Below are 21,374 nucleotides of genomic sequence, written 5' to 3'. Positions count from 1 at the left end.
TTGTCAGATGCCGCTTTTTTTTGGTCGACGGTGGTTCGTTGTTCCCATCCTTTTAGCATGTTACAAAGCCCTTGACTCTTTTAAAAGACTCTAAAACACTCCTGTCCATAATATCGACCGCCACATGTAAATTTTATCCAGTGTGCTTTGCCAAGTTTAATTGCGTGCAACTTTGACCGGCGCGGCACGTAGTTGCAGCTGGCGTGTGTAAAACTTGTTCAGAGAGTTTGGAATAATTGACTATTCGATGAAACCCAGTTCCGAATAATCGAATACTATTAAAATTATTGAGCAGACCTCTTGTGTGTTCATTGATAACGAATTAATATTTATCAAAACACTCCTCAAAAATGTTTGCTGAATGCATTCAATCTACTGGTGTGACCAGCTACCGTTCATGCAACGTAATTTTCAGAATATAAGTCGCACGGAGTATAAGCCGCAGCATGCAAAAATCTGCAAAATAAGATTTGAAGTCGGTGTATTAGCCGCACCGGCGTATAAGCCGCACCAACCGCAGCGGAACAAGTTTGTAAGGCCTCCAAATTCTGAAGTCAAAATCCTCTGGACCAGATCCATTTACACTATGAAAGCCATCATGGCTGGCGCCCGCCTGTCGTACTTTTTACCGCTCAGTACCTTTTCGTGGGACTTTCTTAATTGATAATTCATTTTGGCAACAGATCTTTTCTTATACCAGTACATTAAATACACATTTGAATCTCTTTTTGTTCAAGGCCCAGCGTACATGTATAAGCCACCCTGTGTATAAGCCGCAGTAAACATTTTCATGGGCAAAATCAACGTGGGTATAAGCTGCGGCTTATATTCCGAAAATTACGGTCGGTACATGTACCAGGACATGCATTGTTTACATGTACAAGGCACTGTTCCATGCACTGAACAGTACAATGAAAAGTACAATGTAGTATGTACATTGTAGGTGTGTAACGTCTGCCAAGTAACCATGCAGTAGTGAAGCTGTGAAGTTCACGTTTTTGTCAAGTTCTCCCAAGTGCAAACACCGCACAGTGCTGATGGCAAACACAGATGCGCTGTCACATTTATAGTGGCTGACACCTTTCTGCCTGCACATGTCTGGAAAATCCATTTACCCCCTGGCCCCTTCATGTGGAAAATGTTATCAGCCGAGAAGGGTGTGTTTCGTGTGAGTCGCATAGCGCCATCAATTGATACGAAAACCGACATCGGCCTATTTTTTTTAATATGCATGCCGGGTACATGAACTATAGATACATTTTTGCATGTATACTAAAAATATGTTTTTGTGCATGCACCTATTAGTATAACTTTGAACCTGCGCATTGTACCGTACCTGCACAGGGCAAGATCATAATGATCAAACACAAAAACTCTTCTGACCATTTGGACGTGTGACATTTGTCTTAAAGGGAATATACATCATTTGCTTTTGCTGTAATTTTCAGAAATGGATGGAATTGGGGGGTTGGAAATATATAGCAAATATAGTTACACTGACTTTTTTGAGGTTTTGGGTTCGAAAATTCTATAAAAACCAAGAAAAACAATCATTTTCCTGTAGTCTGGTTCCCTGACTCCATATAAGAAGAAACAGAGCAGTTTACATACATTGGGGAATTGTAAGGTCAGGGAACCAGTCTAGCTGGCTCGTACCCGTTCATAGGTTTGTAATCGATTGCAAACAAGTGCGATGGTCAATTGGGGCCAGTATTTGAAAAAAGCCAGTTTTTTCCAACGCTGATCGGCCGATCAGCGTTGGAAATTGATACAAAAATACCACTTTTCTTGAAAATGACAGTATACCAGGTGCCATGATTTTACAGGATGCTTTACACTGTCATTCACTAACAGTCCAGCAAGGTATTTCAAAATGATTTGGTAGTTTTATTTTTTGATGTTTGCAAATGTTGTATTTTCCCTTTAACGTGTGTGAGTGCATTCTGTTAGTACATGTCATTGTAGACAGTTGTGCCAGTGCAATGCAAAAATTTTTTTTTTTGAGGGGGGAGGGGGGGGGGGGGAAACTGGGGGGGGGGGGTTAAAATTATGGATTTTAGATTTATGTCATTTTAGTATTGTTTTCACATGCAAAATGAAAGTGTATATTGTGAATTTTTTGTTTTTAAGGCAAAGAGAAATGGTCATATTATTTTATGCCAACAGAGTTTTTTGTTTGGTTATTACTTATTTCTTATGTATTTTAACTTGTCCCTATACACGTATTATGGCTGAACAGACTGTAACATGAGTTACCATGAGTTACCAAAATATATTCCTTCTAGGGATTTTTAGGATTGATTATTTTTAAATAATGACTTACATGTACCTGTATACCCTAATAATGGTGTGAGGACACTGAAAAGATTCTTCAAATGCAAGGTACCGTATTTAAATTTTTCCAATTTATTTGGTAGCACGAGTTACTGATAAAAACATTTATTGCCAAACCAACACAAACTTATTTCAATGGCCTCTTTTTTGTAGTTTATTCACTCAACTTCAAGTGATTTTCTGTGAGATGAATCCATCATAAATGCTTTTGACTTTGTTGAATAACAGTACAAAATTGATGGAAGGTCGACACCCCTTTAAAGGTAATGCGAGTTGGCTTGAAATTGCCCCTACTGTGCCGTATGTTGGTTTGTCCCATTTTTACAATGGTATCCAAGAGACAAAAATCACACCAAAATGCGAGACAAAAAATCACAATATTTTGGGGTTGGAACCCATGACCTCCACAAATACCGGTACCTACATACCGGTACATGTAGTTCACGCAATCGTTTTTCTTGCGCGTCATTCAACAAGATACTTACTGCACATAATACATCATGTTTGTACATGTACATTGTATACCCTGGATGCCTGCAAGAGCATGGCATGTTCCATTCTGTTTGGAGGTATGGTTATGCTCTCCAGGATTTGAGGCGGCCATTCTCAAGTGAGCTTGTACAAAAAGACACTGGTTTCTTAATTCTATTTATAGGGTGCTCTTTAAATGTGACAAGAAGATCTTTTTATTGGGATGAGCAATGTTCCTAGTAGTCAGTTATGAGTAAGGGAATAAATATGTGCTTGGCGGGTATTAAACAAGTATGTTTACAACCGGCTAGGAGCCTGCATGATAATGTCCAGAGCCGAAGGCGAGGGCCTTAATCGGTGACCAAGCCCCTAGCCTAGCCAGTTTTAAACGTACCGCGTACTTGTTAATTAATACTGGTCAGGCACATATTTATTCCCATACCTCTCGGTCAGAAAGTCAAAACAAGTCCAAAATTATAAACTTCCAACAATTTTGTTCAACGTTTTACTTCATGTTTTGTGAAACACCCTTCCAGCTATGGTTATGGTATGTGCCTCTCGCGAGTAGTGCTAAAAATCTCTTTATATGGAGATTGGCGCGGGCGTGGTGCCTTCTGCGCGTGTGGCGCAGAATGCAGCTGTGCCAGAAAAAAAAGTGTTATTAAAACTAGTCCGTGTTTTGTTTTATCAACTGTTTACAACCATCCATGTGACAGGCTGTCGACCAATAGGAATGGGTAAACTGTCTTAGGTATTTATGCGTTTAGAGTCAAGTTAGGTAATTATGAGTTAAGAGTCAAGTACATATATGGCTCATCAGGCTGCTGGTTTTCTTGGTGACTCAGAATATTTCTATTCTCTTGGATGGGATGGACGCCAGTCCATTGCAGGTTACTCCCCAATTCATACCACTACCCATTTATACACTCCTTGGTGAAAAAAAACAAGGGAAATAGGGGTAAAGTGGCTTGCCCAAGGACACAACATATGGCCAGATGTGGGATTTGAACACGTGATGCTCTGATTGTGAGTCACAAAGCCTAACTCTGCCGTGTTCCACCTTGACTGTTGAGACTTCACCTAATCTGTTGGGCTTTGTTTCAAGGCTTTGAAATCCACTAAAGATAAAAATTGAAATATCTTAAATAGCCTATCATAATAATCCACAATAATTATCAGTTTTAATTTTATACTTAGTAGAAAAATAATAACACAATAGTATAACATACTGATAGGAAGATGTAGGCAATGTAAATATTTTGTGCTCCGTTGTAAATGATAACAATATTTTGGATTATTTTTTTGTCAACTGTGCAAATATTGCGTTCACCTTTGACACAGGTACCCATTCTTTGTGATGTTGTTTGTTCAATGAGTGGCCCAATGTTGCAGACGAAGACTTTTATTTTGTCTCACTGTATTATTTTGTGAAAACTTGATGAACTTCAAACTCGCTCACATGATAACAGGCACTTCTTTAAACAATCAATCTTGTGATAAACCACATAAAAATATTTTGTGTTTTATCATTTTTTGTTTTTTTTTTATCACATTTGCAACTTTGTGTCCAGATATGTACAGATGTTGTACAGTATGCACATGTACATTGTCATGTACATTTCAATGTAAATAAATGGAGAAAATTTGACATATGGGAACGTAAAATTCTATCTTTAGCATTACTTAACCTTAAAATGCAAATGAAAGATGAATGACAACCGTGCATAAATATTAGCAGAGCACCTTTATTGACCTTTTTGCCGACAATTAAACAAAATAATTTAATAACTTGTCAAAAATAATTAACCAAATAGGTAAAAATAGAGTAAGGACTTTGAACGCTTAAATTGAATATATATGCAAGCAGCGTATACATACCTGACAAGTCCTAGGTGATAATGAAATAAAAACCGAGCTCTTGAGAGGATGCATTGTGCTCGAATGCAACGACGGTAGAATTCTAAATCTACGGGGCATTTTCTGTGTAGTGCGTATGCTATGTGTGTGTGTGTGGGTGTGTGTGATACAAATGGACATACCGTATGGTAGGACAATCTAGACATGCCCAACGATCTGATTATAAATTCCAGTCCCGTGCACTTTGATATTTAGCTGCAATCTCCCCCAAAGTGGAGCTCTTTTTTCCCTCACTTTCTGTACCCTCTCTGTCATGCACGCTGAGCCATCCTACAATGTAGTCACGACGACACAAGCCGGCCTGGATTTCGGAATGAATGATGAATAATAATGAGTCCAAGGCTCCGTCAAGCGTTTCGGACTTCATGCATAAAGGATGTACCAGCACTAACAGCTGTCGGAGGCTCAGAGCTATATAAATGTTTCATCGACAGTTTTGGGACGCAAAAACCCTGGACAGTTTTTCAGGGTACATGTATATTTTAAAATGTACATCTGGGACTTTTCGTTATGAGCAGAGGATGTTGATGAGAACATAGATTTTTTTTGTCTGTGCCGGTGAGATGCTCGCAGGTTGAGCGGATAGTGAGGCAGAGGCTGTAGTGTAAGTCCGTGTTGACATAGGCGGCCGACTTCTGCTCTAGATGCTCGTAATTCATGTAACTGACAGACGACCGGGGCTGCCTGCGTTTACGTTGGCGGTGTTGTTTTTATTGCTGGCCTTCTGGTTTAATGGCACATGAACCTGTTGCTCGCTCTCTCTTGCATTGCCTTCAAGACGAGGTTGTTTGGGATAAGAAGCTAGGCCAGCCAGACAGAGTGTATTTTTGGATGCCCTAGCCAGTGGCTGACGGTTGGAATTTTGTTCTCTCCGCGCCATTAATTTTTTGTCTACTGTTGCTCCACCACTTGTTGAACCAGCTGGTGATGAATCGACACGAACAGACAACGATGTAACTTTAACAACTAAAGCCTCATTTGGTGTTTGGAAAATGAACCGTCTAACTTGTCTGCATTGCCGGTGGATATTTCCCCGGGAGCTGTTGCTGTTTTGATGAAAAACTAGCTGTTGATGTCTTCATGCCAAATATTGGTGCTCTTTTATTTCTTGCTGTGACAGTGAACAACAAGAAGCTTGAAAGGAGTGCGACAATTGTGCAACTTAACAAAAATTCTATTGACTCGGTGGCGCCCACTTGTACACGTCCGCTCCCGTAACCAAAAAAATATTGGAGAGAGAATAGCTTCAACAGATTGTGATAACCTCTGAGGGTCAGATTATTGTTGTCTGTGTAGTGGAGCCGGACTAGTACTGCCGATGAGCTGGAATGGACATGGACGTACCAGCTAGACAAAAATCAATGATCTGGATCACTGCAACTGTATGCACTCATAATCTGGGATATTGATGCGGGGAAGGACATCGCCAGACCGCTAGGTTTGCCCCCAGCTTGGTCTTTGTGTGTCCGCACAGCCATTAAAAAAAAGGAGCTGGTGTCAGACATTTTAGAGCTTCTTTGCGAACGTCGTAAAGTCATTGAGGAAGAAACCAAGGAGAGATTTGTATATCTTGTGGAGCATTGTCATACAGCAGGCGTTTGGACACCAGAGCGAAGTGAGAGATTCTGTATGTCGTGATGCGCCGTTTCTGGGAATTATAAGCAGTATTTGCACATCCTGAGAGATTATGGATGGGAACCGTCATTGATTTAGATGATGATGATGTGTGTACGTGATATTGACAGGAACATATGGTACCCATAGCACATTGATGTATGTGGGCACACGCATAACACGCATCACAACCAGGGCAAGTACGAACCGAGAGATCCTACACAGCAGACAGTTTTTATGCTCTGTTTGTACGTCAGCCATGCTCCGAGCATCATCAGGCTAGAACCCTGTTTGCCTCAAAAGTCTCACGCTTGATGACTCCTGCAACGGTTTTCTCCCGCAACGCCCCATGCGTGACATTGGTATTTGATTCTTGGAAATACTGCGACCGAGAAGTAAATTTTGCCACTTCTGTTGGGCAGAGTTGTCTATAAGTGGGTGCCATTTTTGGAAACCCCTCCCAGATGCTTTGATGATGCACCGGTCAGCAGATTTGTGAAGCTTGACTTCTCGTCGGGTGAACCACCACAGGAAACTGATTTGTTTAAATTCTCATTCTTGTGCTGTGCAGGACAGGATAACCCTGGATCGTTAACCTTACAACATCTCAGAAAATAAAACACGCAAATCGATTACGTCATCATCTTCAGACGTGGATTTCACATTGCTGTCTTGTACTTGAGTCGTACACAATCTGCACTTGAATTACTGATACTATTATGAATCGGGCTCTATACATAGGGGTTTGGTGATGGCTTCCTTTTTACACATTTCGTGAATTGATTTGACGGGTCACAAAACGCCGTATTGTTGGACAGATTTTTACAAGCAGCAGCTACACCTACCTTTTCATCGTGTGCCAAGTTCCCATTCAGGGACGTGCTGTTTGAAAAGCCCAAAAGATTTTGCACATGATTATACCTGGGAAAATGTTAGACTGCCCAAAAGAAAAAGAAAAACAAAATTAGAAGAAAAGAAAAAGCGTGATGAAAACTTCCATCGCGACTGACTGTTCATGTGTCGCTTCATTCAGGTGTCTCGTCACGTCAACCTGAATCATCAATCTCGGACCGTCAAAGTACTTTGAACTGTGCCTGGCCTTTGTAGAGCATTCAATAACTTATTTATTTTTCCTACTTGAGCGAGCTTAGCCGGTTCATATTGACTGGAAAGTCAAGTCGAGACCAACTGTTTGTCCGACTTGCACAAACGTTTAAGGATAGTTCATGTGGACCAAACTGTGTGCTATTTTTTTTGTCTCTGATTGGACCAATACAAAAAAAATTAAAGAAGCTTTAACCAGTTCCTTGCCAAAAAAATAACTGAAAAGCTTCATTCTGTGATGGAAACTAATATTTTCCAGTTCTCCATTTTTCTGCGGTGCAGAGAACTTTAAAGATTTCCCATCAAAGAACAGAAAACTGCAATTCAAATTTGAACAAGGAATGTCTGCATGAATTGTGCATGTAGGCGTGATTCATGTGACGTATCTGTTCCATCAATATTGAATTAATATCGGAACAGCATTTTAGGAAAAGAAAACTTTGGCAAAGTTGACTTACCGGTACTGCTTTCCCAGGCCAGGCATCTGCGGCATCATGTTTCCTCGAATGTTTGAACGTCACTGAAAAAAAAAGAACAATAAGTGAGGTCAAGCAACCCCCAAAATAGTCAACAGTCAGAACGAGGAAGGAAGTTGTCGGTAGCGATTGGCAAATCTGGAAAAGGAAGAATGATAAACCATGAATTTTACTCTGGGAAAAAAAATAAAAGCTGGAAATATTTTTTGGTGATGTGACCTAACAATTGTGGGTCACTCCTCCCCACTCCTTCACCTGACTCAATTATTGTGAAGTGAAAGTATGACTGTGCAGATATTTTGTTTTAATAAACAAACCATGTTATTTGAATGACGTCTTTCAAATAGACTCGCGTTACACAGTTTCATGACACAGAAGAAATTACTAATGGCCCATCCCGGACTATTCTTTTAATTGTTTACTCTGTATTTTTGTGATCAGTGTTTTTTTAGACACTGCATGATCATCCTTTGGAGAATTTGAAACTGTATCACAATGTGTCTGTTTAGCTGGAAAACGATTGGTCGTGGAACAGAGATAAGCTACATAAAACCAACCGCTGGACACCGAAAGTGACAATTTGAATTTGTACACTGTCTTGTTCCTGCCTTTACCAGCCAGCTTTTTTACTCCACATTCCAACGCGTACTTGGCATCTTCAACTGATAACATGAAAGAAAAAGATCGTCGTCAAATCTGATTTGCGATAAGTCTTTGTGTGTTTACTGTCTTTCTACGGATCTGCAAGTGTTGTGTTGAGGAACTCTAGCCTGCACCGCGTGCTAGTGTTTGTCTTTCAAAGGTCAAACTTTTTACAGAAAGTACCGTAGCGACGATGGATAATAACGTGTCCAACATGAGGCTGCACATGAAGGCGCTGATCACCTCGCCTCGTTTCATCCGCAAGCGCTTTGCCAGCTTGCCATACATCACTGTGCAGCCGGTAAGTTATCTCTCAGATAAATGTGTCATCCACATACGAGTGTACATGTACATTGTACGTACCGAGATGGAAGGGTTGCAATTTTTGTTTAAAGGGAATATACATCAGTTGCTTTTGCTATAATTTTCAGAAATGGATGGAATTGGGGGGTTGGAAATATATAGCATATATAGTTACACTGACTTTTTTGAGGTTTTGGGTTCGAAAATGCTATAAAAACCAAGAAAAACAATCATTTTCCTGTAGTCTGGTTCCCTGACTCCATATAAGAAGAAACAGAGCAGTTTACATACATTGGGGAATTGTAAGGTCAGGGAACTAGTCTAGCTGGCTTGTACCCGTTCATAGGTGTGTAATCGATTGCAAACAAGTGCGATGGTCAATTGGGGCCAGTATTTGAAAAAAAAGCCAGTTTTTTTTCCAACGCTGGTCGGCCAACCAGCGTTGGAAATTGATACAAAAATACCACTTTTCTTGAAAATGACAGTATACCAGGTGCCATGATTTTACAGGATGCTTTACACTGTCATTCACTAACAGTCCAGCAAGGTATTTCAAAATGATTCGGTAGTTTTATTTTTTGATGTTTGCAAATGTTGTATTTTCCCTTTAACCTTTCTGCCATTGTACTGCCCCAAATTTCCCTGCCTGTTACGCCTCGTACTGCCCCAAATCACTCTGCCTGTTAGTCCTCATACTGCCCCAAACTGCCCCAGCTCTCAATGGTTTGATGGATTCAATCCAATTTGATACAAGTGTTAAAGGGTTAAACATTAGTTTTGCATGATGAATTTTTACACCTGTACCGCTACACATATTGTACAAATGTACATGTACATTACATTTTATATAAGTATTGGGGGGGGGGTGGTTTTGGGGGGGGATTTCTGGGCCTTGAATGCCCTCAGTATTTTTTGACGGCCTGATTTCTTGGAGTTTTCGTATTTGTTCAGAGATTTTAACCTCGGTTATATTCCAGATTTTCCCTGATATGCCGTCCTTTAGGCCTAAGAAAATCAAAATATTGGAGCGCAGGGATTTCAATGCCTTTCAACATTTAATTTTGAAGTTACTAAAAAAAAACAAAAAAACCTGCAATTTCTGTAAAAGACAGAGAGACCATATATATAACCCAAACATGGCAATACCATGCTGCAGCTTTCCAGTGCTCTCATCAGTCCACTTAAATACTATTTACACCGAATATTCCGTATAATGTTGCATACAGTATGCTTAGATCTCATTATCGTAGTGGGCCTTTGTACATATACAAATACACAACATGCCAGCAGAAGTGCATGCTGTGGCAAATTAAATCTAATTGAATTGGCAGTGCGTCAGTGTTGGTGCATTATTTAGCTCAATAAAAGAGACTGGAAAAAAAACAGTCATTAAATAGGGACTAATGGAAATTGAATCCAATTTACATTACAGCTAGTGTAGCATGAATAAGTTATTACAGAGATCAGTTTTGCCATTAGTGTATATTGCAAATGAGTGTATTGCCATATAATTCCAATGGGGGTGCTGTTCCAATCCGACGATTATTAACAATTATATTATAGAGTAGAGTACAATTAAATACCCCCTAACCAAGCTGGCTCTGCCCTTATTTTGTGCATAGGCGGACTTTATTACCAGTATAATTTTTGGGGTGTCAGAGCAGCCGGGGGGGGGGGGGGGGGGGGGGGGTTGCATAATTTTTAATGAATTTCCATTAAAAAAATTTTTTTTAACAGATCCTGATTATTTACTCCTCCAACTCCCCTCCCCCCTCCCCCCCCCCCCCCCCCCCCCCCCCCCCCCCCCCGAATCCGTGCCTGACTGGATTCGGACAAGAGCATCAATCAATTTTCAAAAGTGATGGGGGGGGGGATGTACGGGTATACCTTGGTCAGAACTAATGCGAGCGCAAAGCCGTAGTGGCGGGGGGGGGGGGGGGGTGATTCTAGATGCTCTATGGTGTGATCTGAGGCAATTTCAGACCACTTTAACCAAAAAATTTTTTAAGCAAATGATTATCATTTAAACATCATTTTTCGAGGTTGGAGTTATTGAATCATCTATTCTGAGCTATATAATCATATGTAGGCTACAATATATATATTTGGGGACACAAAAAGTGGTGGTGGGGGGGGGGACAAACTATATCCCCCCACTTTGTTAAAAAGTGGGGGTGACTTGGTCCCCCTCCCCTTCCCCCACCGATTGATGCCCATGGATTTTGAAGAGGTGCGTACAGGGAGCATAAAAGTGTTAAGGTCGAAGGCTGATTGTGTCAACAACATGATGTCAACATGAACTACAATTGTAGTTTCACAGGGATATTCACTATTCTGTGTGTAGCTGTCGAAGTCTTAACTGGTTTGAGTCTTCTTTCTTTCGAATTCGATATTGGTTCTTGGTTTACTGGCTGTTATTTCACAATTTTGTTTGGCCCTAGTCTCTACCAACTTGAAGGCAAATTTGTGAGGAATTTTTTTGGCACATGCTGTTTAAGAGGTATTCTTTCCACTGGAACAATTAAACCAAAATGTAAGCAATACACAATAAAAACTGAAGCTGTGTTGGTATCGGTAGTATCAATTATTCACACCAGAAGTTTTATTTTTGTCCTTTTTCTGGCTCCAGAATTCTCTGAAACAAATCCGAATTCCATCGTGTCGCAGTTTCACTTTAAAGTTTTCATCCCAGAGGGAAAAAAAAATGTTATCAGTTTGAAATGTCTGTGCTGCATTGTTCTTATGTTACGAATGACGCAACCAAAGAAGAGTGCGAGCGGAGCTGGGTCAAAACCACTTCAACATCACGACCTTTGTCCCCCATTCACCCAAAGTCACGCAGCAGTGTGTCACATGGGAAACTCCTTTTCCAACTAATCACGCTCATTAACATTGATTTTATTTGTTTGTAAGCGATACCCCTGCTTTGTTCTTTCCATCAGAAGAAAGTAAACAAAAGAACTTGAGCGGATGTGGGCTGGGTTTTTTAAAATATCACTAGAATGAGTGAGATTTAACACCCAGGTATCAGTTGCTGGTTTTCACAGTGGAAAAGCTGACCGTTTACTTAATGATTATAGGGGGTTGGTTATTGTGCAATGGGGTGTGTGAGTGAGTAACGCAATTGAAGGGATCATCTGTCACTACTGTTGTTTGTTATGGTTTTTTATGATGTGGGCCGCAAATAAACCACATCAGAAAGGCCGGGGTTGGCCCATGGGTCATCCATGACTTTGTGGAAGTATCTGATGTGACTGCTGCCTGTTATCCTGTCATAAAATATACAGAAGGGACACTGATGTGACGTCATGATTGTCATCGGTAGTTAAAAAGAACTTTCCAGCTTTGCGGTCACATGCTGGTGAAGTAGGCACTTCCGTGGGTGACCACGCTTGCCCTTGGAAGGAAACACATGGGTATTTTTCGGGTGGCAGGTTTCGAGAAGTCAACATTTGAGAAGTCAACGGCCATCCGTCAACACAGGAGTTTTTCTGTTGTCACTGACACTGAAGTGGAATTTCTGTCTGCAGCATAGGATAAATGTTTGAACTGAATAATCCGTGACTGCCATAAAGTTTACTCTAATATTCTGTCAACAGTCTTGTGTCAATAACTGTATTTAGTAGTAGTGCTGAACAGTTTTAGGGACCCATATTGCACATTTTTTGTGGACGCTCCATGAAGCTCAAGACTACCAAATTCCGCTCTCGGAATTCTGGCTTTATCGTTGCAAGAAGGAAGGTAAGAAGTCTTGCCAGCTATCCCAACAGTTTCAGGGGGAAATCATTCAGATAATGTACAAAACATTTTAGTGAACCGAAAAAAAGTGAGCCGTTTTTAGGGTCGGACAATTTTTGTGTAGTAACTGTACATGTATTAGTATGATCACATTGTACTACCGGTAGTACTGTGATCACAGATATGGAAAAACCATGGTAAGTTTTCACATCTATGTGTTTGGTTTTTTTTTTTTTTTGCGTTATAACTTAACTCTCATCACAGGTACATTGCACGAATGGTATATGTACACGTATGTACAGTGAAATTGTGTTGTACCATTTGTTTATTATGGATTCTCTACGCAGGTTTCTTCAGGCTTGCAAGCTATGGTTCCTACAGCACCTCTGTGGACTTAATAATTTCACAAACCCCAAAATGCTAACTTTTCTTCCATTTCTCTACAGGATGCTAGCGGCATGGACCGACTAAGCCCCGAGGTATCGTCGGACCTCTCCTCCCCCCAGCTATCCCATCATGCCTCGCTGACCAGCAAGGACACCCTCCCGTTGCCGGACTCGGACGTCATCACGCGCTCCCGCAGCCTGAAGGGCAAGCGCCACTCAGAGTCCAGCCTGGACAGCGGCAGCACGCGGCCGGCCAGCGTGGCTGTCTGCGGCTCGCCCAAACTCGGCCGGCGCTCGTCCAAGACTGGTTCCTCCACCAGTCTGAACTCGGACTGCATGGACGCCCCCATTGTGAATCACGAGGAGATTCTGCAGCTGACCAGGGACGTCAGGACGTTTTCGGAATCTCTGAATCGACTCAAGTTCATCTTCAATCCGGATGGAGGTGAGTGAAATGTTACAATCATGGTTTTGATTTATGACTTGTCATGGTCGTATTTGCATATTTTTGATATTTTAACATAAATTTGATCCGTGACTTTGAAGTTTTGGTACAGTTTGTGACTTTCGTCCACCAAATTTGTTTTTCAGTTTTTCAGTCGTTCATTACATGTACAGGGTGAGTAAAAAAATGAAACCCAAATGTCGGGACCATTGTTTTAGTGAAGTTCTGCATGTAGCACTTTCAAAATCTAGGATATGAAAGCCCAATTCATAAGCTTTCTTTTAGTACAAGAATCAATCAAATCACTCATGTACTTTTCAAGTTACGGAATGGTAACCACAAACACCGTTTTCAAGTTCTGTCCACAGATCACAAAAAGGTAAGTGTTTCAGCAGAATGAAAACAAATCACAAAGGGATGTGTGTGAATTGTTTTTGTTTTGGGGACAGAACGCACACCTTTTTTGTGATCTGTGGATACCCACCCTGCCTATAGCAATTTGTGGCTGTCATATTGCTCAATTCAATTGTACATACTGGGTAAAATTTGAGATCCAAAGAGGATGTTCATTAAAGCAACAATCCATCATTTGCAGCTATCCAAAAAGTAACTGACGTAATTATTGTTGAAAAACATACTTGATTGAAAGATAGTAAGGGGACTAAACTCCCTGAAAAATAATTCTTTCTGGCAAGCTGTCATTTTGAAGAAACCCCGTTAGTAGTATTTCCGTTAGTAGTTCGTTTTTTTTTATTCTGCGAAGCGCGCGCAAGCGTTGACACGATGCACACGCGCGCACGGTTGCTATTATTCGTCGGTACAGTGTGCGACATCGCGTAGCTGCAATGGGCTCAGTGAGAACGTGTCTCGGACGCTGCATTCAGGCCCAATTGAAAACATGATTCACCAACTTTTGATTTGAAATCGAGATCCTAGAATGTTGTTTTTCTCGAAATACACAGCTGAAGCTGAGCTGAAAGTTCATCAGGTTAGTTGTTTAGCACCCTTCTTTAGATTTTGAGCACGTTTGTTGCTTCCAACGAACAAAATGCACAAATTACAAATGATGGACTAAGAACCAAATGCTGGGTACATTTATCATTACGTCCTTCTACTGGTACTAGATGTACACGTGTATACATGTACATGGTACCAGAATGTAATTGTATACACCCTGCATACATTTTACATCACTAATGGCGCCATTGCTGTTGGCATGAATGCAGAATGAATGTCGTTTAACCACTGGCAGATGGGAGGTAAATTGCTAGCCCGACTGGAATGCCGTACCCGTGTCTTGAAAATAAACCCAGGAGCTCTCTCCCCGCAAATGTCATCTCCTACTTGTCTTCACTTCCCGAACTTGTCTTGGGGTCATACACAGCTGTACACGGTCAAGTACTTGGCTGAATATTGTTGCTTTGAGCAGCGTAATGTATTTTTGTCGCTTTCCCCGCTCGTTGAGAAGTGCTTTTATGCGCTGGCATTTTTTCTTCAGGCCAACTTGAATCGTCGATGGCGATTGGTCGGTCCCATAGCAACAGCAGTGCAATATGAAATAGGTAATGTGTAGCCTTTTTTTGCACTTGTGGTTTTGGCAATGAAACTTCAGAGACAAGAATGCATTAATTACATCATTTTTCTTAAAAAGAAATGACTCACCAAACCTGTGAACCTCTAAAAAGCCTTGATTGAGCTGTTCTACATGTACATGTATGGCGACTTTGTGAGTTGAGCACTGGTCACACAAGAATGCCATGTAAAGACAAAAAAAAGTGTTCTGCTTCTGATTACATAAATGCACTGTCGGGAATAAGGCTTTATGTTTGTTATAACCAGAATTTTGTATTAACAGAGTTTGTACTAACGAGATTCGACTGTACTTGGCATTTGAAAATAGGGTAGGCAGGTAGGGGAATTTTTTTGGGGGGGGGGGGCATTTTTTTGGGGGTGTACGATCATAATTATGGAGGTGTCTGCGTGTAGTCAAGGGTAAAAGGTACATGTAGTTCTATTGTCATGTTTTCCTGTCATTTATAGGGTACCGGTAGGTCGGGTAACCGGAGGCAGAACTATTATTTTCATTCATCTGTTGTATGCATGCACAGACTGCAATTGTTTGGGTCAGGTTGTGTCATTTTGTCAGGGTTTCATCACGAGCATGTCCGCTGCTGGGGTTGGATCAGCTTATTTTATCCACAGTAAAATGAGTTGGTAAACAAAAGTATTAATAACATCAGCTTATTTTATCCACTGAAGTAAAATGAGTTGCTAAACAAAAGTATTAATAACATATACATTCCAATTGAATCAGACAATGTCTATGTGCGTGTGTTAAATGTCTTAAAGAAGTCTGGCAAATGTGCATTGTTGTTTTGAAGTGCTAGATCAAATTTTGTTTTTCAATTTTCAGTCCATTTTTGCATCGTATAATTAGTCCTCATCTTTGACCCTCTAAATAACTCTGATGTAAATTTGCAATCCGATAGCGAACCCTGTTGTACGTCCCATTCATCAATGCCTTCTTCCAATACGCTCCTCATCAGTGTGCGTCACAAATGTCCTACTATTATAAGAAACCACTCCATCACAATGAGAGAAAAAAAGTGGCGCAAATTGAACTTGTTGCTCTATCCAATTATTACGTACAGTTCAAGGAATGGACAGTTTGCGGTAACACCATTTGAAAATCTTGTGAGATTAATGGTTCTATAAGGCCAAAAAAAAAAAGTCTCCGGTTTCTTGTAAGTGCGCGTCACCGTAGCCATGCGCGTCAGCAAAATGAAAAAGTGTTTTTTTCAATGAAAGATGATGTCTCAAAACCACCAAACTCACTGGTTTGACTGGAATCCTGCTGCTGCACAATTTAAACGTGTTTTTAGATGGGGTTATGATCGAAAATAAGCTTTATGTGGCCTCTCTGGTCTCCCATAATATTTGCACTACCGGTAAGTTTAGTCGGGCACCATTTGCAGTCATCAGCCGACATTTGAAGCAAAAAAAAACATTTAAAAAAAAAAAAAGCCGCGTCGCCTTACCACTTTTTGGGCAAGCTCCATACCAGAAACCGGAGACTTTTTTTTGGCCTAATGACAAACCGTTCCATCATAATGAAGAAAAAATTTGTGGCGCAAATTGAACTTGTTGCTTTATCCAGTTATTACGTACATTTTTAGGAATGGAAAGTTTGCTGTAACACCATTTGAAAATCTTGGTAGTTTTGTGGTTCTGAGAAGAACGGGTTGTTATAAAATCTAACGTTTTGAACAGTGTGCCCTGTTCTTGGTGTATTTTAACGTCAGATTTTCAGATTAAAAATGAGAAGGTACAGTCGTCTGACTTTGTCTCATATCAAAAATTTACAATTTGCAAAATCCTATGCTATGTATATTTTGGATGGTGTACAAATTTCACATTGATCACTACCACAAAAACAACAAAGTGGCATAGGCTGAGCAGCAAACATTTTGTTGTGTTAGTAAATAACGTCACCAATAATCAGATCAATAACGGCAACAATATCTATAGAAGACCTGTCCATAATTGATCAATCAGAATTGCCCAGTTTTCCCTCCGCCTACTCAAGCTAATCCTGCCCGTTTTGTTCAGGAGCACGCACCATAGGGAGAACAAAATGCCCCAGCGGACCTCATTAGATCGCTATCGCGCTCTACTGCCCCCCTCCCAATCACACCTTTCAATGAGGGGGAGTGTTGCCTTTGGCAGTTTTGAGAATCGATCGCAGCCTTTTAGGAAGGGTTCTCTGTGTGATCAATGCTTATTGATCGGGTTTTATTGATTCGGAATCGGAAGAGAAGGGGGAGGGTTCAGTGGGTCATTGCAAGCTGGTGTTGGTTTTTTTTTGGGGGGGGGGGTTGGATTGGAGAAAGCTGGTAAAATTGTTTCCACACGATGAATGAAACTGTTGCAGTTTTACTTTTAAGCACTAAATATCACAATTTTTCATTGGACTAAAAAAGTGACCTTGAGTAGAAGTTCATGCCAAGGTGGTTATACTAAATCCTCCTTCGCCCCAAAAGAGTTGTCAAAATGATCAGTGGCGCAACCAGGATTTGGCTTTGGGGTCTCACAAAAAATGTTGTTTACATTTTTTAGAAGTTAAATTTTGCCCAACATTTTTGGCCACAGAAAAAAAAGTGTTTGTTTTTGTTTTTGTTTTTTGGGTTTTTTTTGGGGGGGGGGGGGGCGGGGGGTTCTACCGGTATTTTGACGTTGGTGGCACCACTTACATGAACACCCATATTAAATTACTCGAAAATAGGCCACGTACATATCACCAAGGTCAAATCATGGGACTAAAAAAAAAATTTATTTTTTTTAAAAATATATATATATAATAATTGACAACCTCTTGGAAGGGGGGGGTTGGGGTTGGGTGCGCCACTGAAAATGATCATATTTCTTATAAATAAACTTTTAAGAATGCTTTTGTTAAAAGGACATGTACTTGTCTATAGGATGGCATGGCATTGTGTCATGGTAATCCGAGCCATTGAAAATATCTTTTCATTAGCACATGTACATGTTTTCTTCGGCTGCTGTGTGTTACCATTCATCACTCCAGACTCACGAACCATTCCTTTTTATGAAAGTTGGTCTGGGAGCTAGATTAGGAGATTTAAATTTTTGTTTGAGTCTTCTTTACTTCCTTTTATTAAAGTCATTGATCTTTAGTTTATATGTTTGGAAGTCATTCAACCCATTTCCTCCATTTGTACACAGTTCCGTTTAACACACAAAAATGGATGCTGTACATATACCAGTATATGTTCCAATTTTTAAAGTTGGAATGGCATTATGAAACTTATGAAACTGGGCGCTAAATGTTCCCTTTTTTCTCTCTCTGTTTTGGTGACTTTTTGCCACTGGCAGACTTGGATCCAGAGGTGGGTTTTGGGGGTCAAAACCTACCAGTTCTGACTCATAAATTTTGTTGCCATAGAAATATAGTACAAATATTTTGAGCCCCCCCCCCCCACACCCAACAAAATTGTGCTAGTAATAGTATCTACCTGTGTACAAATTTGGACTGAGCCAGCTGAGTTTTTTAAGAAAATATTAATTTTATAAAACAAATATATTTTTCGAGGTGCAACTCGAAAATAGCACGAGGAGTGAATCTTTAACTGACTTTTTACCAAATTGGATGGTTTAATTCGCAAAATTAAGTTGGATCATCTCTGATATTCACCTCTTTGTGAAACACATGTACCGGTATGTACATGTATCATTTCAAATTGTGGAAAAACATCCTTCGTGCGGAAAGTGCAACAGGTTTTTTGGGGGTTTGAATCCAGTAAAAATGTGATTTTGTGGGGATTTTAAAGTATATAGAACACAATCCCTTCCTTCTTTTTTTGAATCGGTGGAAAAAATGACTTGGAAAATTTTTTCAAGAAATGCAGTGATCCTAAGGGAATTACAGTGAACGTCAGAAAGATCATAGCGCCTTTGCTTTTGAAATCAGAGAATAACAAATCAGAAAAATTAAAAAACAAAATTGAAATAAAAATAAATATAATTCCTAAAAATGAAAAAGAAATACGTTGTCCTTTTGGGGATTTACAATTGTACATGTAAGTGTACCATGATGAATGGAAAGAACACATCAAGGAATATCTCTTTCCTCATTTCAGTGAATTCAGGAAATTTGAGATGTCACTTTAAGTAAAAACCACTAGGGCATGGCTAATTCCTGAGCCCTTTGCCTCGAAGATTCGGGAAAAACCATTTTTCTCCCTGAACGAAGTTGCTTTGTATACGTGTCATTAGGTTTGGGTAAGCCGAGAATCATGAGAATATCCTGGTTCCCGCTCATGTGCCCGCATGTTGTTTACATGTGTTTCCTGACTCTCTCCGGTATCCCGTAGCTCCCATGTTGATGCCATTGGCTTCATGTTACACTGTGTGGTTCATCACAGTCAATCGGTACCCGGATCTGATTTGCCTCCCTTAACCCAAGTGTGAAATCTGACGCATACCAACGCACGTCGTTCACATACACGCACTCCTAAATTTTGTAACAATTAAGTAGGACACAGAGGTCTTGCATTAGTAGTGGATGATGTCATTTGGGGGTTCATGCACGTGACATTTCGTCCTCAGTTTCTAAAAAAAAAAAAATTAAGAATGATTGAATTGTTTATTTGCTTTGGCAGCAAGCCAACTCTTGCAGAATTTATTTTCTTAAAAATAAAATGTGTGATTTTATTGTACCAGTGTAGGGTTTCTGTTATTGGAAGCGGAATTCTTTGTGTTAAGATCAGAGGGCACATTAGGAAAGCATGTCTGGTGGAGTTCACCTTTCTGATGACATCTAGTTGAATGACGGCACTCTTATTTTTGGGGCGCCTGCACAAGGCATTAAAAGCCCTGGATATACAAAAAGCCCCACATAACATGATGGTCATAAACCCGCCAACTTAAAGGGTTTCTGTTATTCGCAGTGGAGTGTTTAGTACTAAGATCAGAGGGCACAAGGGGTGCATGTACATGTACACTAGCATGGAGTTCAGCTTTCTGAAGGCATCAAGTTTAATGACAACATGTCTTACACACCTACACACTTGGGGCACACCGTGCAAAGACAGATACCAGTACAAAAAGCCTCATGTACCAGTAATGCATATTAAACCATGGAGCCTTTTTTATAGCTCCATGGTTAAACCCACCTTTACAAAAAGTGTATAATTGATGATTCAGATCGCAGAATGCAACAGGCACTACATGTATGTGGCCCAGCATCTAGATCTTGTTACACTTTATGTGGAATATCGCACTGTGGTTGCTACGGTATCCACCAATCAGAAGCCAGCATTTAAGTTTTCTGGAAATATTCATTGAGATATAAGTTCTATGGTCGGACCTGTCCAACATTATGCTATGCAGACTACCGCTATGTACATGTACCGATACCTCCTGACTTTAAAGCTTGAAAACAATGTAATTTGGGCTCCGTGCGCCAACGAAAGAGGGCGCCCTTTTACCTAGCATCGACGTCCCATGGGTGGGACATTTAGCTGGTTGACGTGCACCGTTCCTTGTTTGTGCCGCACGTACACCAGAGGATTTATACTATGTACACGCAGTGGGGGTACGGCCGTGCGTCGCGGCAAAATTGCAGATCAGCCAAGATGGCGTCGGTCGGTCACCCCCAACTGCACTTTTCTTTGCCGGTGAGGGGGTACTTGTGAACGGAGCAGATACTGTACATAAAAAACATAATTTCTACTGCATTGGACCCGTACCCCATCATGTTAAGACTCGAAGACTGTTTTGTGAATGTTGTAATTTCAACCAAGGTCATAAGATCATCCTTTTGTTGTATATACAGTACATGTATGCCTCCTGACTTTTTAAGCTTCTTATGAAGTGCCTTCCCTATGGCCAAAGGTCCAGCAAACATATTAGCCTTCTATAAATAGACATGATGGATGCCCACTTTAAATACTTGCATTCCAACACCGTGTCCACAACTGTTTTAAAAGCCGAAGATCTGAAGACAATAGACAGTGAAGTGACCAGTTGGTGTTCGGCATTGTCCCGGCTCCCGGCTCGTTCAATACATAAAACAAATAGTGGATTGAGTTCACACCTTGTGAATACCAGTGATCTGGCTGTGGGGCTGTCACTGGACACTGGTGCTCCCCCCCCCCCCCCCTTCCCATCTCTACCCCAGGTTTAAGTGTTTGCATGTTTATTTTACCCAGCTTCTGAGCTGAAAGGCTTGAAAGGAGTGAATAGATGGAGGATTATACGTGTAGTTGAGCCTGTTATTCGAGTCCTCGCCAGGCTTAGTGTTGTCATTCTTATGGAGAGATGTATAGCGTCTGGTTGTTGAGATCGTGAATCTTGGAAGATGTAGTTGTGAGCTAATGTGGATTGTATCGAGCAGGATGTTGGAACATGTCTTCTTTTATTGTT

The 21,374-nt window shown here is 40.6% G+C and overlaps 1 protein-coding gene across 1 annotated transcript in view; it reads left to right on the top strand.

The window, feature by feature from the left end:
- Positions 1 to 21,374, top strand: part of LOC119737511 (rho GTPase-activating protein 45-like) — a 65,223-nt gene that overhangs the window by 17,461 nt on the left and 26,388 nt on the right. The window contains 1 exon segment of the mRNA XM_038211929.1: positions 13,046 to 13,430. Coding sequence (XP_038067857.1) covers positions 13,046 to 13,430 — 385 coding nt within the window.

Source organism: Patiria miniata, unplaced genomic scaffold, assembly GCF_015706575.1.
Source record: "Patiria miniata isolate m_02_andy unplaced genomic scaffold, ASM1570657v1 HiC_scaffold_3, whole genome shotgun sequence".
NCBI lineage: Eukaryota > Metazoa > Echinodermata > Asteroidea > Valvatida > Asterinidae > Patiria > Patiria miniata.
Note: the sequence above shows the minus strand (reverse complement) of the source record. Positions and strands in the feature narration are given on the sequence as shown.